Source organism: Hetaerina americana, unplaced genomic scaffold, assembly GCF_022747635.1.
Source record: "Hetaerina americana unplaced genomic scaffold, ioHetAmer1.1.p SCAF_1, whole genome shotgun sequence".
Classification (NCBI taxonomy): Eukaryota; Metazoa; Arthropoda; class Insecta; order Odonata; family Calopterygidae; genus Hetaerina; species Hetaerina americana.
This window is the reverse complement of record NW_027286069.1, coordinates 13,833,510-13,852,343: the sequence shown is the minus strand read 5'-3', so window position 1 is coordinate 13,852,343 and position 18,834 is coordinate 13,833,510. Positions and strand designations below refer to the sequence as shown.

At 37.1% G+C, this 18,834-nt stretch overlaps 1 protein-coding gene across 2 annotated transcripts in view; it reads right to left on the bottom strand.

Moving 5' to 3' along the window:
- Positions 1-18,128, bottom strand: part of Su(z)12 (Polycomb protein Su(z)12) — a 68,200-nt gene extending 50,072 nt beyond the window's left edge. For both annotated transcript variants that reach the window (XM_071586151.1, XM_071586156.1), the window contains exon 1: positions 17,946-18,128. In XM_071586151.1, coding sequence (XP_071442252.1) covers positions 17,946-18,045 — 100 coding nt within the window. In that variant the 5' untranslated portion in view covers positions 18,046-18,128. The remainder of the gene's footprint in view (positions 1-17,945) is intronic.
- Between the last annotated feature and the right edge of the window lie 706 nt (positions 18,129-18,834).

Genomic DNA, 18,834 nt, shown 5'->3' with positions numbered 1-18,834 from the left:
CCAAAAATTTAACAATCGCAGTCAAGTAATTACCAAGTTAAGGGAGCTTTCCCTTAATGAAATTATTACACAACGGTAAATATTGTCATACACATTTATTTACTATATTTATTTCAATTTGTATTCTTCCGAACAATTTTTCAGTGCGAGACAATCGCATATTTGAGTTAAATATGTGCTCAATCAACTAGGAGGAAAATCAATCCCAATAATTTCATCGTCTACTGCAACTTCTTTCTTCTATTCACTGAAAGGGTTACGACGACAACGTTTTCTGGATATAAGGATGACTGCTCCTAATTCTCCATCTTGAATATTACCTAGAAGCTAACTTCAACAGAACGGAATACATTTGCTTTGCAATCGCCATTATGGCCATGAATACACTAATTATTTTAGTTCACAAAATCCAATTTCTACCTATGAGAAGTCCTAGTCACTTATTTTACGTACACTCCGTCTGAGTGTGGATGGCCCCCAAAGTTTAAGCACAAATGCCTCAATTAAGTTTCAGAGAAATAATAAAGCGTAATCACTTTCAATGTGTATTGAAAATTGCATTTCCATAAATGATTTTAAATACATAAAAACCTCCAATTCGTCGTGGCCACTTAATGCAAGCTACTATTTTTCAGTTTACACAAACATCTACTTGTTCTTAGACTCAAAACATTGCACCTGGGGTCCTATTTGTTCTATTTGCAGAACATTTCCTTAATGGCAGTACACCTTTGCTCAAATAACAAATCATATCAAAAGAAGAACCTTCAATATTACTCAGTCATGCTTCATGAATGATATTTAATCTAAAACTAACAATCCATTAACTCCCAACGACACAATTTTTTTATTATCCTCTTCGATAGTTAAAGACAATACACTATTTTTCATAAATTGGACACAATATCCAGAATTTCTAATTATTCAAAATTTCAAGTTCCTAAAACGAGCTCTCACGTTAATTAAAATAAGAAGACCACAACAACTCAACTGCAATGATCTCTCTGTGCCTGCATAAGCATACACATGGTTTACATGAAAGTACCGGGGAAAATTTCGGAAAAAAAGATTGATTTCAGATATTGCTACAATGCCTCAAAATTCTCCTAAGTACATCCCTTCGTCGTCGACAAACTTTTGCCAGCGGTTTTTCCACGACTTCGAAGGCTCGCTGGTAGATGGATTCCGTAAGGTCCTTAAGGGTACGCGAGCTAGCTTCTTTGGCGGCCCTTAGGGTCCCATGGTTTTGTCCTTTGAGGGAGGATTTCACTTTTGGGAATAGGAAATAGTCTGCTGGTGCCATGTAATGACTGTATGAGGGTTGGGGAATTGTCGCATTGCGTTGCAGAGGTCTTTGCAAGCAGACAATCGACTCTGCTCCAGGCCGTCCATCAAAACCTTCGGGAAGAGTTTAGCACAGATCTTTCGCATCGCCAAGTTTTCAGAGATAATGGTGTCCACTGTAATCTCATCATTGCCAATAAGATCTGCGATCATGCGCACACTTAACATACGGTCTGAATTCTGCATTTCACGCACACATCAGGGAAAATCTGTCACCGATACTTTTATACAAACTTAGCATTACGAAGCTCAGCACGAAAATTGATAAACTGCGAACATCATGGGGAAAAATGGTCACTTCATCGTCTAATAAGAATAGTACAAACTTAGGTTTTCATTACTGGCTAACCACTGGCGTGTCATTTTTTTAAGATTCGATGTACGAAAGACTAATTCTAAAAATGAAATACACGAACGATATCTCTCATTTCATTGCCTTTATAATGTAACAACACTTTCCCGATACATGTCCCCATGCTTGGATTGCTTGACCAATTTTTAATTTTTGTCATAACCTGCCTCTGCGCTCAAGGGAAACATCAAATGCGTCTTTCTTGACCTCACAGCTGAGCAGACGAAGTGTACAAAAAGTTACCTGCAATTTTGTTATAACTTATCATATTTCCAAACGATTTACTAGAGTAACACCTACAAAGCGTTGGTTTTTCACATATTAAAAATTCAATTACCGATCGATATGCACACTTCTCCCAAGGAATTTTCCAAAGAATAATAACTACCGTCAGCTAGCTTCCCCATCATTAATATATTTATTTTAAGTAATATTTTGAAAGTCATACCTTGCTTACCGTTTTTCCGTAAGATCAACATAAAAAATCAGAACGTTGAATGGTCGTACCATGGTTAAGAGGATATGGAAAATTTATGTTTTGCTTTTTTCCGATAGAGGCATATTAGGATCGTAATACAAAATCAATAATACCTGTGAAAATTTAATGTTTAATTTGGAACATCACACAATTTCTCGAGATCTGTGTATCTTAATCTTAATTCTCCATTTATTACCATGGCAGTAATGCTTTTATCACCGTTGAAAATAATTAACCGATCCTCGTCGACTGGAGTATATAAACAAGGATATTATTTATCGTGCGTGTCGTAGAGGAAAGTCAACATTGCTCTCATTCCGGAAATTAGTCCATTAGAAATTAGATTTATTTCTTTGTCTAATACTCAACGGTATTTTGTACATCCCAAACACAACGGTAGGGAAATACTTTTCCAGTAATGTTGAAGCTTATGAAACGAAGATTACCAATTAGAGGTTGCCATAATGAATTGAATAAATCAAATAGGTTGCCGTAATGCATTGATGAATAGCTCAAATAATCAATCGTAAATAATTTGATTGAATAAATCAAATAATCAATCGTAAATGGAAAACAAGGACCCCGACCACATCGTCACAAGAAATCTCACACTTCATGGGAAATTGAAAAACGTAAAATCGTCATAATTGCTGAATCAATTCGACATTTTCCCCGCTCGAGATTACACTGTACATCACATGCCAGTTATTGCCCTATAATTGCCAAAGTCTAAAAGAAACGAACACATTCACGTGCCATTAAATTTAATTAGTACATCAATACGACGATATAATACTGGATAATTACCCTTTCAAAGCGTACCATGGCAATTCCACCTCTTAAAAGCATTTCCTTTTATGCCGATCTAATACATTCAGCATCGTTGACGAAATCGACAAGTTTTGGCTTACGCCACCCGCCACTATTGCGCAAAACTCGCCACTGAAAATAACTGACAGGATGAGAATTCCCCAATCGTTACGAAATTCCATCATTAACGGCACTCATTGCCAAAACAAACTGACGCCACGCGCAGCCAATACGACTGACAGCACATTTTCCTCAATTTATGCACGCACGAAAAAGCTGTCCTTTCCAACTTCAGCTCGGTTATCACACGAGACACGACTACCAAAGGCGCGGCAAAATTGTTAAGTGTACAATGAACTTCAGTCGCTTGAAATACAGGCGCCGGAAAGGCCGGGCGTCATATAGCCGAGGCTTGCTCACAACATAACGTCACGCTGATATAGGCTTATTCCACCTACATATTATACGTCACGGTTTTCATAATATTTCCAACCCATTCCCCCAAAATTAAGTGATATTTTGAGATGCATTAAAAAATTTCGACAAATGTTTTTTCACTTCATATAATAATTTTGAATTCACCAAAATAAGCAGAGCAAAAAGTGTCCTTATGATACTTACAATATATAAAACGATGATATAAATGATGATAATAAATGGTACTTGTGAGGTTTTTTGTCAAACCAGGGTATATCAATGGAGGTCGTTCAATAAATTACGCTGAATTTCATTCAGTGCCCTAGGAATCAGCAGTAGCGGTACAAAAAATTGTTCGCCTCATTTTCAATCTTTACATTCTTAATGCTTGTTGGAGCCGATCGGAACCGGCACTCGGCAAGTAAGAAACCTGCTTCCTTTGTGTGACCGGTCTAAGAATCGTTCTCCCCACGCTACAGTGTGGACGTGACGTCACGGATGCCTCCACTCCCACCCCTCGTCAAATATTATCAGGCCTCATCAGACCCACCCTTTACTGCACGACGTTCGTCATTTGTGCATGAAGCCTCAAGTATTCGCTCTCGTGGCGAAACCCTCCAATGACAACACAACACTTGCGAATGGAGAAATTCCCCTTTGCCCAAAAGAACCGGAGACAACTAAGCATTTGACAATTTTAGTCGGGGCGCCGGCTAAAAATTTCGCCGCGGCCCCTCCTTCAACGATAGCACATCCCTGGACAAAAATTATTTCAGTTTTTCAATTACCTAAAAGATATTCCTGAAAGGGACAAATTCATAGGTCAACAATAATTAATTAACTGCTGCAGGGCACATTTCCATAGGAATTAAGTTAAAACAAAGTCGTGTCTCCCATAACCACATGAGAAAGAGCTTAATTCATCTAAGTATGTAAGTAGAGCTGTTGATTAAGATATTCAAGGCAGATCTTTCGCCACGGTAGAAGTACCTTAGGAAACACGGTTCGAATCTAGGTCCGTCATAACCTGTCATACAAAAAGAGTCGAGCCATATACAATGAGTCTAACGAAGATTATAATATAGCAAAGCGAAAATAATAGCATTTATTTTTGAAACCCGACTAAAATTGAGCTGAATAGCATTTCGATCCAATAGCGAAAAAAAAGGTTTTAATGTAAGAATACATGAGACACACCTTAGGAGTGTTTGTTTGGGAATTGGAAGATTATCACCGATTCTATGTTTATTTGACTTTGAGCACCGCCATTTTACATTCGTTATAAATCGCAAGCAACCTAAACATTTTATTTAAGTCTTCAACATCCCCATGAATACTGAGAAACCGTCACGAAACAAGAGTTTGCCGGCGTACATATCAAGCACAAGATACGGCGTAAACATCGTTCATAGTACGTATCATTAGGGTGAACGCATAGTGAGCGGAGGGAAAAGACTCGACAGTATATGCTTGCAGCGAGGAATGAAGGAATGGAAGGGAGGAACGAAGATGGGCATTGTAAAGCAGAAGGCGCTACGCAGCGTCGCTGTGGATCTTCACCCTCCCCCCCGCCCCTCAGACAAGTTTCAATGGAGGATTTCTTTTGGCGCGCGGCTTCTCGCTCCACCAGCTGTCGTGCTGCTTGCTAGTGGTAGTCCAAGCTCTACACTATGCGCTCTGTTAAACACCTACAGCTTTAGTGGCAGTGACCTGACGACAAAGCTCCGTAACCAACCAAAGTAATGAGCGCCTCTCTGCTCGAGGCTCTAAGAGGTACGATTAATTTGTTTGGCTCTTCGATCGAGTATGAATGTCAGTTTTAGAATGCATTAAAAGTTCTTTTAGGCCTCTAGAGGAAGATTGAAAAAAACCGATCAGCTAATATATGAAAATCGGAAATAAAGGGGCGATATCCTCCAATTTCGGATAATGGGCAACAACCGATCAAATTTCTTGTCATTTTATGGGAAACTATTTAAGTACTACGCTCAAGAAATAGTTTCGAAGACATTACGAAGACTGGCGACGTCTCATGGTGCCTCCATCTGCAGAAATACGTAACAACGCTCACATTACTAGCCTCGCAGCTTGACTCTTTAAACCGCTGCACCACTCTGTTCACCCGTATGTGATGCGGGAAGAATTTAATTCGAGGCGCCTGTAAAAGCTTCACACGCCATACTTCCTGACAAAGGATGCTACAGTAAAGTCGATAAGCAGTATCCTGCCGGAGCCGCGGTTTCCCTTCTGTTATGTAAACTAAATTGAGCACCAACCAGTCATCAGATATTCTGGTGAACGACCAGCCAATACCATAAGGATACAGAATATTCTTTTGATATCAAATAAAAAATTCCAAATAAAAATGAATTCCCAAAAAAAATTTTAAAACTCTTTTTAATTTCAAGAACTTGAGAATAAATTCGTTTGCAAAGGAATTGTCAACAGATTTGAAACAATGTCCGACCCCACTGAACTTCTAATCGTGATGTATCTCTTTGTAATAACAGCTCATTGGTGTATATTAAAGGACGGTACGATGCACTGTAACCCTGTTACGTTATACGAATCCGACGCAATTTCCAGAAGGGCACCAGGCTTAAAACCACAGGCACAACGTCATCAAGGCTGCGAAATAGGTATGTTGTGAGAAGGTCATCATACTATGCTACGCTATCGAATCGCGAATGAATTTCGCGTTCTGAGTGTGCCTCGCGATGACTAACAACAAATCTATGGGGATATTCATTTTTAAAAACTAGGCATACATCTAGATACATGGTAAGAATGCTTTTATCGCGGGCGATTCAATATAGAATAAACAGGGGACGTTAAAACGCGTCACTATGCGACATTATCGATAAAATGAGATCCATAAGAGTGTAGTTACGAAAGAGTCCCCGGAGCAAAGAAATCCTCAAAACTTTGCGATATTAAACCATCAACGAAATCAACAGTAGTCTGAAATACAATCTGTCCGGACGGACACTCAAGCTCGTTCCCCACAATTAGTTTAACTGTGAAGTTATACTAATTTTCATTTCTAGCATAGCATTAATTAGCCTTTTCGACAGGACAACGATAGAACAAAACTATTTTTCGAAAACTCTAACGTGATCATCAGAATTCTTACAAAATATTCAGTCAACATTTCCGTACGATGCAATTACATTTAGACGTTACTATTTGGCTAGACACTTTGCTTCTAGCACTGACGAAAAGAGATGTGATAAGATTAATTTAAGCAGTGTGAATGGAACTGACATTTGTGGAAACAGTTGAACTTTATGGCTTTATAAACGCTATGCCTTTATGGCTTAAGAAAAAATTATTTCATGTGGTCATTTAAAAAAAGCAACAAGAAGCTCGATTGCGCCTTCCCATTCATCAGAACCTAACACATACCATTGAAAACCAAAATCGGAAAAAGCTCTGCAAACATCCATTTTATTAACCCTTTATGGCTGAAGGATGAATTATTTCATATAGTCATCCCAGTTAAACTTTGAAAAAATAATAATATGCGATAGCTGTTCAATAAAGTGTTCATATATTTTTTTAATTAGCATAAATTATTCTGCAAAATTTTACGTTGCATTGTTAACGTAAGATGTAATGCAAATGTGGCACAAGTTTCCTTATTTGACTCCAGTAATTCGTCAGCGGCAGCCGTAGAAAGTTGAAACATCTTTCGAAGCATTGACTAAACCCGATTCAGATGATATAAACACTTTTCACGAAGGTGTTTTTTTCACCTTGAGGAAGAGTAAAAAGTCACATGGGGTTAGGCCTGGACTATATGGACGAAGAGGAAAACACTTCACATTGATTTTCGCAATTTTGCGGTAGATTCGCGAGACCTGCCGCGCGGAAACACTTCTCATGGGAATTTTTTCAGTCACCAACGAGAGAGTGGTACCCAAAGGAATCTTCAATATTTCTGCTAGTTCTCTTAACGTCATTCGGCCATCTTCTCACAATAGCAGCGGTGGTGCCAATATTTTTACTTCAGTGAGGGCAATGACTGGAGCTCCTCGTCCTTCCTTTGAAATTGACAACCCCCTTAAGTAAACATTTAAAATCATATTCTAGTTGTGCCAGAGGGAAGAACTGACTCCCTTAAAGTTTTCTGTGGCATTAAACAGAACTCCTTAGCAGAAGATGCATTCAGACGCAAGCAAAATTTGAAAGCAGCACCTAGTGTTACCTTCACCGTTTCCGTTGGTGAACTGGATATGTTTCAACATTTACAATAAACTATTAAAACAAAAATGTTATGGGCACTCTTCCTTGAGCAGCCTTAGTACTAGTACAAGAGAAATAAGTACAATTGTTAATATTTCCGAATACTTCCGTGAAATTAAAAGAAATTAAATAACAGCCTTCAAAGAGTTAAGATAGGTAACTAGGGAGTGGAGGCATGCATTTGATTATACCCCAACTGTCCAGGAATGTTTTTTCACGGGAAAGCACTAGGGTAAGGTAATAGTCGCGATTCAATGGGAATGGGAAAAATACGTTTTCGAGGCCCGTATGCGACATGAGGACGACTGACACGAACTTAACAGTGGTATGCCATCGAGTAAGCTTTGAGTTGAACGCATGAATTCATGATTCTGCACTTTTCCTCGGTAGAAATATAAAACCTGGATGTTTTCGGATTGATTCAACAAAATTATGGCATCAAAAACGCTTTATTTAAACATGTTAGGAGCGTGCTTCTCTATGTTATTGAATCCTGGGCAAGAACAACAGGGGCAAAGAGAAGATTTGAAGTACTTGAAATGTGGTGCAACAAAAGGCTATCGAAGATCAAGCGAAAGGATAGAGTGACTGAAGAAGAGGTTCCAAGAAGAGCAGGAGAAGAAATAAGTCGAATGATTACAGTTAAAAGAGAAAGGGGTAACGTTACAGAGTTAACTTTGAGACATGCTGATCTCATTATGGCAGTCGCCGAAGGAAATATGAACCGGAAGAACTACAGCGAGATACACAACACGGTAATGAAGACGCTCGTGGATGAAAGAACTGGATAGAGAGCTGCGCCAAATCAATTCCAGGATTGATGACAAGGGGCAATGAAGGAAATTAAGGACTCTGGGGGAAAGTATCCTGATGGACGAATTTGATCACGTTCATCGTGGAGGAGCTACATTTGTAAAACTGATAAAAAGAGCAACGCACCAAAACTAATATAGGAATTAGGTTGGGAATTAATCACGGAGCGAAGGTTAAATTTAAATCTCTTGCATACATTGGAAGGAAGTCTCTTTAGCGATGATTTTGAAAATGCATTATAAGCCCCAATCTTACTACGGTAGGAGGGATCATGTCACTAAAATTAGATAAATATACGCCATTTTTCCCCAATCCTAAGGCATCATAGTAACTGAATATGCCCGCGTTAAGGTGAGAAAAAAATTATATATATATATATATATATATATATATATATATATATATATATATATATATATATATATATATATATATATATATATATGTATGTATGTGTGTGTGTGTATAAATGTGTGGTGTACACACATATATATGCCCGAAGTTAAATCACCCCCTGTCACACTCCCTGACGGTAGCTTGCAGGGTACCTTGTAGTAGAAGTATATCTCGGTTATCACTAAAGTCAAGAATCTTTCAGAATAACTTATCCACCAAGACGCAAGGACTTCAGTAATTACTGATTTTTATCAAATTAAATATTGAACTAACGAATGCACTTTTTCAGTTTGGTTTGTTTCAGGAAATTGACCATTTGTGCTTCGGCACTATATACGAGTATATCGTATATCGTACTCGTATATCTTATTCATTTTAAATTTCATTTCTTCATTTTTATTTTTAAAATCGCTGGCCCCGGTGGCGGCGTGGTAACGTCCTCGTCTGCCAAACCAGAGGTCGTGGGTCCGATTGACGCTTAGGTGGTTTTTCCTCCTCCTAGGGCTTGGGTGTATGTAATTGTCAAATGGTTATATCAATGTTCAAAGTCCGATGTAAAGGTCAAAGTGCTTTTTCCGGACTAATACAAAATAATACAAATAAATAAATTCCATACAAATAATAATGACCGTATGATGCTTTCTCTAATTCTTTTTAAAATGTATTTCTTGTTATTAAAATGCTGATCTCCACAGCCGGTTTGCCAGGTAAAATAGCATGCCGGCTTGCTTATTCATAAGTTCCGTTTTTAAGACAACGTGGATTTTATGTAAACTCTAGTGGCTAACCCCTAAGGAGTAGTGACGGCATGATGCGAATGGCTTATCAAGGACTGCCGAAACATTTTCCACGGGGCTTTTGAAGTAAATCCCCCGAAGCGATGATTCACTCCAAGGGACCCCAGTAAAAGAATTAATAGTTTAAATCTAACAGAGAATTACCCCAGACAACTCCTCTAAACTCTAATTCCATGAATCATATCCCACGCGGTCTTGGAAGTATGCAACCTTAACTTAGAGAGGATACGGCAGAAGCTGCTAAATAAACAGTACTTTAGTTGGTATAAATACAAATACATACATACATGTATATACTCAAAGCATAAAATTTCTCGAAACATTATGATGTAACGTACACGTCGACCTATTACCATAAATACTAAAACATAACATAATACCATACATCTATGCGGAAAAGAAACGTAGGATGAGTGAAATCTCTGAAGTTAATTTAAGAAAACGTTAAATCAAATATCATTATTGAGTAATACATACCATTCCCAAAATTCAATAGATTGAGAATTCCCGAAACACTAGGATAATACTGAATACGAAACTCTTTCTTCCTCACGACCACACGCAAAATGGTTTTCATACGCGTGGCTGGAACCTTGAAACTAAGTCTCAGCCACGACACCACTATAGTATATACACCCTAAAGAGCCATTAACAATGCAATAATTGCAAAATGAAAACATGTGATACTTTCACGTGGAAGAGGGATTTAAAATCAGTTTTTATTAAATTTGACATTCACATTACACAATAATGTTATTCACAGGCATCGTGTATTAAGGGCATTGAAAAGGAAAGCAAATTATCAGAGAATACATGGGACTCCTGTGTATTCTCTGATAAGCCCCTTTTCGACTTTTTGCCAGATTCGGATCACTTCGAAGCCATTTTCCGTTTCTTTTAAAAGTTTTCAGGCAAGAGCCAGATAATTCCTACTTATGGGAGCGATATCTTTCAATTACGCCCGGTTCAAATTAGACAGAACTATATTAAACAATTCAGACCAGACCATTTGAAGTAAACCTATAACTACTCCTTCGGATTCACATCCTTTAGAGGCAGAGTTGGTATTTGTGTTGTGGTAATTTTTAATAAGGTTGGTAGGGTGACAGGATAGTTCAGTTGTCTTGTTGTATTTCAATTACTTTTTTTTTCTTTTTTTATTATTTTTTATTTATTATTATTATTGTTTTTTTATGGTTTTTTTTCCGTAGAGTTCATTGTTATAATTTTTTTTAATTTATTTATCAATTTTTTTTTAATTTGAAAACGTTTACTCACGTTTCACTATTTTTCATGTCCTGAACCCGCCAATAAATCCAGGCCAAACATCATGTAACAATGCCGGCGAACCCCGAGATTCGTCAACAAAATACCTGCGATGGTGGATTATTTGTTCAACAATTTAAACAAGTAATGATTTACTTAGGCAATAGATATGTTGCCATTTTAATTGCCTGAAATATTACTAGCCGAAATGCCTGAATTTGCTCAGAGAAGGGATTCCCATTTAATAGAACGAGTAAGTTAAAAAGATATTAAAAAGTGGTATAAATTAGCATATAATGTTTACAGGAACATTATTCATGAGAAAAAATGTGCATAAAACAAATTAGTATATGTTGCACAGGATTAAAAACTTACAGCTAAACGCCACACAGTCCAAAGGTTAATTTAAAAAAGTGCGGGAGATACCGCGCCAGCAACTTTAAACGGAGTCATCCGCTAATGCGCATTACAATGCAACAGTTTCAAAGAGTAAAAATTATTCATCCCGACCATGTCGAATGAATTTAATTATTTGAAATTGTTACAGCGTAAAGATTGATAATAAAATATTTTTAAGAGTGTATGTATATGTCTTGCAATTCATAAAATCGAAAATAAGCGATCAAAATGTTGTGTGGATGTAAAGAGTCATGAATGTAAACGCACAGTACACAGAGCGACAAAATCCATCAGTTCTGAGTCCACGATAAGGTTGTACTGTGGTTTGCAATCAATGAATAAAATTCTAGATCATTAGCATGAATGCCGAGGACTCCTACGTTTATCTCGAAAGCCAAAGCAATTTTCAAAAAGCCATTAAACATTCATTGATATCATCCTAAAACAAATCACACAGCTTGAATTCTCACAAATCAACTTATCCTGCACGCAGTTTTCCAAATTCGTTCCCTACAGGACGTCACTTGGCGTCCGTTAATAAATGCTTCAAAGTCAATTTACAAGTCTTCTGAAAGTAATCTTAAACGTTACACAAAAAAGTACTTGTTTAAGTGTACTTGGGTCTACTAATATATTCAAATATCAATTTAAATTTATGCATTCGTACATATTTAAACAGGAATTGCTGATGCCCTCACAATTCCCGCCACACGCCCTTGAGGCGACTTACGAGGTACATGATTGATGTGGATGTGGTGAACAATTAAGTGAATAGTTTTGCTGCCGTCCGAAACTAACTTAACTTTCGCAATCGGAGAAAGATTTCGATCACAAGATACATTAACAAATAAAAACTCTTAGTTACTATTAACGTTTACCGAAAACGCTTTTGGTTCAAGGTGCCAACATTCGGCACCTGCGTGAATACAACATTACGAGCGACGCATCGGAGAAATATTTTGCCCAGTATTTATTTTTTAAACTTTCAAAAAAATAAATCTCTGGATACGTAGACTCCAAGGCGAGATTTTACGGGGCATTTCTTTCCGACAGGAGAAATGACACCAGTAAATGAAAAATCGCAAAAATTGTAATAAGAAAATGTCCTAATTTTGTTACGTTTCTTGTCCATTAAAAAAAAATATTTTTATCATGGTCGGCGAAAAAACTCTTAGCATAGCAATGGGACCTTCTCCGCCAAACTATGAATTGGATGAGCTGAAAACAATTAGAGGAGAAGAAACTCGTAATGAGAATGAAACTCGCCAGCAACAACACTCTACAAGTAGGCACAATACGCAATACTTGCTTCGGTGTCATGCATAAAATACCTTTCGGAATCACGGTGAAGCATCTTGTAACAAGATTATTTAATTTATGAATACAGAAGAAAACAGTTTTTGAAAATTATTTTATTTATATAAACTCGTAGTGTAACGAATAATTTCAGAATTTTCCGAATGCCCTAAATTCATAATTAATTGATTGAATCGGGGGCGTTATTTAGTATAGTATACAATGAGAGAGATCGGCATCCATCACGAACAAAATTCAATCAAGTAAAATGAAATTTAATGAAATTTCAGGCTTATAATAAAATGAGAAAATTTCTGAGGGTGCATTTTACTTCAAGTCTAACTCGGTGTCTAATGACATAGCGTTCCATTTCCATAAATATGATTTTTCAATCTTGAGTCCGTTAGTAGAGCACGTACATCGTCAACTACCAAACGCAGGAGCCATGTTGGTAACGTCCCGGAGTGGCAACGTAACGGATGTGAATCCCGCCTCATGTTTGGATTCTGTATCATGCACAAGGGCCTGTTACTCGGTTTAGACCGAGAAGATAGTGCGCTCCAACCTCGGACGCTACATTATCTAAAACAGTAATCCACTAATAGTTCACAAACAATTTTCAGAAAGTCATAAAATACGGAAATTCACTATTATATGATAGGGAAAACTTCACAGGACAAATTTCAGCAGTGTTATGACTTTCATTACCATTATTTTGGCCACACACATAATTTTCAGAAAGGTAGTTACGAATTTAGGTAATCCTCAAAGAGTTATATTACATCAGTGGACATTGGTATACGCAAAAGAATGGTATTTATTCCCTAACAAAACGAAAATGAATGAACACGCATAAGATTCGCGAACACGTATTTCATTTCTAACATATTTCCATTACGCCTACAACAAGTATTGAATCTATATTTTCAAAATGTTGGCCTGATAAAAATGTCAGCTTTTCAACGTTTCGAATGTGTACTTGAAAAACTGGAAATGGAAAGAATCCATAAAAATTGAGTTTTCTAAAAAAAACAAAATCCATTGTGGATACAATCTATTAGGAATTTTCGCTAAATATAAGTATTGGCTGTACTAATGCATACTTATGCTTACTATCATATACATTCACACCATAATTTTCAACACATACAAACAACGTTTCGCACACACAATCTTCCTATCAAGCAGAGCCCAAATCCTCAACCTAAGACCGGTACACAAGCAAGCACTCCCGAATGTTCACATTTACCGCGCGCGCGCATCCCTTCCCCCCGAGATCGCCATCGAAATCTGCGGTGCGCGTCTAACAAATCAATGCCTTCAAATTAAGTAACAAATGAACAGATTTCGGGTTTAAAAAAACTATCGATCGTCATAAATTTACAAATTAACAACAAGCTCAATAACTAAAAAGACCAACTATAAATGCGCTTACTAATCTCTATCCATAGAATTGGTCGAAGAACAGATGTGACAAATGTTACTTGATTAACGAGTATTAAAAAATCCCAACAACCACTTTAATTATTATTCAATTAACAAACGCTTGAAAAATAACATTAAAAATTATCGAAGTTTTTTCCTTTATTCCGTTCTACCAATACCGTTGAAATTAATGCAGTAGGTCCAATACATACTAGGTGTGATCAAAAAAAGACCGGACTGATTTTATTCCGTGCAAATCGTTCAATGGATCGAAAGGAGACACAGTACGCCATCCGACACATCTGACGACTAAAACGAGACGTGTTGCGTTTGTTTACGTCGAGTCGTTACGCGGAAGCAGCGGTACGTGTACTAACCTGTTCGTCGCCGCGTGCAACAGCAGCAAGGAAGGAGCTAGAGGAACAGCGTGTGTGCGAGAAATTTTGTTTCAAACTTGACATGAGTGCTACGGAGACATCTAAAATGATTCAGCAAGCCTTTTGTTGATGAAGCAATGAGTAGAAGCCAGTGTTTTGAGCGGCACAGTCGTTTTAGATCCGGCAGAACCTCGACATATGAAGATTCGCGGACGGCCTTCCACTTCGACAGACCCCAACCATTTCAATTTGGTGAACGATTTGATGCTGGCAAATCGCCGTTTAACTGTTAGGGGGATAGCCGAGGAAGTAAACATTAGTTTTGGATCCAGTCAGATAATTTTGGTAGGCATTTTAGGCATGCCGCGCGTCGCATCAAAATTCTCCAGCGGGTGCTGACTGATGAACAGGGACAAAAACGTGTGGACATTTGTCAGGAACTCCTGGATCGAGCCAATGACGACCCAGAGTTTCTTAAAACCTTCTTTTTGTTTCCAAAGTTAAAATCAACTTTAAAAGGGCGCCGATTCGACTCTATTGCGGACATAAAAACTAATTGTAAGGCGGACCTGAAGAGGATCCCTAAGGCGGCTTACCAGGCAGGGTTCGAGAGCTGGAAGAAACGTTGGCAAAGGTGTGTCGTCAGCCAAGGCATGTGCTTTGAGGGCGACAAGTTCGACTAAGTCCGTCGAAATAAACAAGTTATACCATCAGTCCAGTCTTTTTTTGATCACACCTTATATTTCCGAATCCATGCAGAATATGTATTACGTATTGAGGGTAAAATGATCCAATACGTCAGGAAATGATGTCGGGAATGTCGGGTATCGGCAATGAATACTCTAGAATTCGTCGTTCACTGAACTGTGAAATATCATTTGCAGTATTTTGAGAAAATTGATGTGATACTTTTTGTGATTTTAGGGATTTCCTTAGTCAAATATATAGTAGATACAAAACATTAACAAAATAATACGCACTATAATTTTTTTAAATCAAACGGTATAAATTGTATAATAATTTAAATTACATCATTTCAGCACTCTTCAGGATCGGGAAAAAAACTTCATCAAAAGTATTATTGTACATGTATAGTATAGATACCGTGGAGAACTCATGGAGAAAAAGGCATAAGTACCCTAAAAATGGAAAAAAATCGCTGACCATTACAATTCTATAACAGTAAACAACCTAAAACTAATCGCAGAGAATAAAATTCTAAACGACAATTCGTACAGTATTCCTCGAGCGCAGAACGGAATTTTCACGTTATGTTGCAGCTCCTGAAAATTTAAAAATGTTTTGGAGTAGTTACAACTAACTGTCCAACCTAGAATGCATACATACGAAGAACATGAAATACTTTTAGCGGTTAGCGATATAGCCTAAAACACTTGGAATGTTTTGACGCGGATTTATAACACGATAATTTGTATTCCATGATGAACACAGCCTATACCAGCCGTCACTACCCTACGGTGACAAACAATACAATTAAATATTAAAGAGTGGGTTCTCTTATTTAAATGGTGGTAATAATGAAGTAAGTGCAAAGCAAATTCGAAAACAATCATTAGGACAGAGAGAAAGAATCACTCTTTCACCTGAGGATCTAAATGATGGTATCGAAGACAGTAAACGGTAGAGATCGACGTTGGCGAAAGTGCTTCAGGGTTTGAAAAACGGGGAGACCGAGGGGAGTGGTCTTAACTGCTTTTCAAAAGGTAAATGACAAAATTTCTAGCTCTGAAAAACGAAATAAACGTGAAGAATGAATCATACGCTTGGCTCTATGCATATTCTGAAGGAACTGCTTTCGGTGTTAAGGAGGGTGGTGGTCCGGTTTCAAGCATTGGTAGTCGGCGATGGGCGGAGGAGAGGGTTGAACAATTCTTTTCAAGTGGACCAGCCCAAAAGGTTTTCAGCCCGATCCCAGAACGGTCTTGTATATGGCTCCTGATTCTTATACATATTTCTCCCCACACTAATAATACCCAGACATTAAACATAATCTCCTCATGTGATTCATAATTTACTATATTCCATATTTTCGAGCAGGATTGATGGATTACATCGCATAAATCATTACAGATCTTGGTTACCCATTGATGAAACTGATCCCTAACTGAAACGCATCATCATTGCATTTCGTGATTTTCATGAAAAACACATTTTCATCGAATATGACGGTATGTAAGGATGTCATTGGAAAATACCACATTGACAGCTTCCAGATCATGGTATAATTCTGTCATACTTCCACTGAAATATATAATCCCATCTTTTAGCCACTGTCACATCATGGTTCATTTATCAATTATAGGTTGTTTATTTTCTTTATAACAACCCAGCACCATTGCACTGGGAAGTACACAAAAATGTGCCATTATAAGATTAACATAAATGGAGGGAAACGGACATATGGGAGCAATGGTAACAAATTCTTTAAAAACTAATAATAGTATTTCAACAAATTGAAGACTCCTCATAATCACAGCAATTAACATAAAAATCAAATATTCAAGATTATAATATTATTCAGATGAAAGACAAAATTGTAGAAAACAAATAAAAATTATCAATAAACACTACCATTCATACTTCCTCATGAACTTGATAAAGCAAACTTTTCGATTGCGTTAATGTATTTCAACCAAAAATATGCCTAAAGACTTAATCAAGTGCCTTTGGGAAACAAGTGGTTAACGAGATGTAGATGCTTAATGCTTCAAGGTTATTTACATTATTGTTGTGGGAGAAGTATATCCTCTGTGATTGGAGCATCAATATATATGAATATTTCCAAAAACATGAATTAATTAACTTATATTCAAATACCTAATGAAATGGCATACCATAATTCGACGTCTAAACAAACGATACACTGGATGTCAAATATACATACAAATGTTAGTGCTTTAACACAACAACTAAAATTTCACATTCACGTATATTTTCACCAAAAAACTAGAAAGAAGACACTGACAATTTAAAGCATAGCATGTATTAGCAGTGACTTTGTCATAGGTAGTTCCGTGACAAATAATTTCGTACGCGATGAATCTCGCTATTACATATAGATAAAACACAATCCGGTTTTGGTAATTAACAACACTAAAATGTCAAATATACAAATTTAGCCCAGATGAAACTTGAAAAATTTAACTATTTCCATGTAAACTAATACAAGATGATAATAACAAATATTATCATGACATTTCAGAAGTTCAAAAGGTGGGAAATTCATTCTCATAGGCAGCAAATGACAATAAAACAAGGAAAGTTTTCAAAATTTCAAGAGTTTTAGCTTTCCGATACTTCCGAGGACAACAAACGTGTATGAACGAAGATGAACTCTAGGATAAGCGTCGGTATTTATCCGACAGGTAGGTTATCTTCATAAACAGATGATGGCCCCCAAATTTATTTTCGTGCATATTCATAACATCTTATGGTAACCATAACTGGACTCGGAAGAATTACAAAACATGCTATGTCCTTAGTGGACGTGATCAGTTGAGTTTACTCACTCTCGAACGCTTGAAGAAAGAGCTCGTGGTCAGCTTGCATCTGATCCATTCTCGGATTTTTAGAGGTGTCCGCGTCTTTTTCACGTTTCTTGGGAGGCATTGTTTCTTCAAATAGTGCACACTAGTCAATAAACAAATCGATTAACTTAATATAAACTAAAAATTTCTACACCCGCGAATACCCTTCCCCTACCGCACATCGACTTTTGTGCCGCCTGGCGGAAAAGTTGGTAAGGTTAGCGAATGAAATTTATATAGGAATTAGGGGTTGAAGGACTTTGGAGACCTTTCGAATTAATGCATTTTCAGCTAAATGTTGTATTTTACGTGCATTCTGTGCTAAACTAACAATTTTCAGTATTTTTTTTGTTTTCGGGTGCTCTTTTCCTTTTGCAATGAAGCAATCATAAAAGTAGTTATATTTCAAATTCCTTAGAGCGCACAGTACTCATCCATTCGTTCAGTTGTATTTTTAAATTACTTTCCAACTACCTAATTTTTATTTTAATAAGTTTTATGAATCTCCAATTACCCTTGGATTCAATCTATTGCGTTGATTGACAAATTGTTGGTGGTCAAAGGAGGTAATTCTCGTTATATTCCGTATTGACATTTGGATTTTGGAAAGAAAAGTTTTATGGTCACCATTAATTAGTCGTTGTAACTCATCGGTTATTTTGAATGCTTAACTTCCTTTATTGACTCAAAATCGTGGGTAAAATCAATAGATGTTGATTTGTTTCGGAGTGATAAATACCCTGTGTTTTACTGTCTAAACAATAAGACCGCTAGTGTATTTCCACATGACTGCACGATTTGGAAGGAAACAGGAATTGATTTCCGTTAGTTACTTGTTAATTAAACGTTGAAATTTATCATTAGTGCTTTC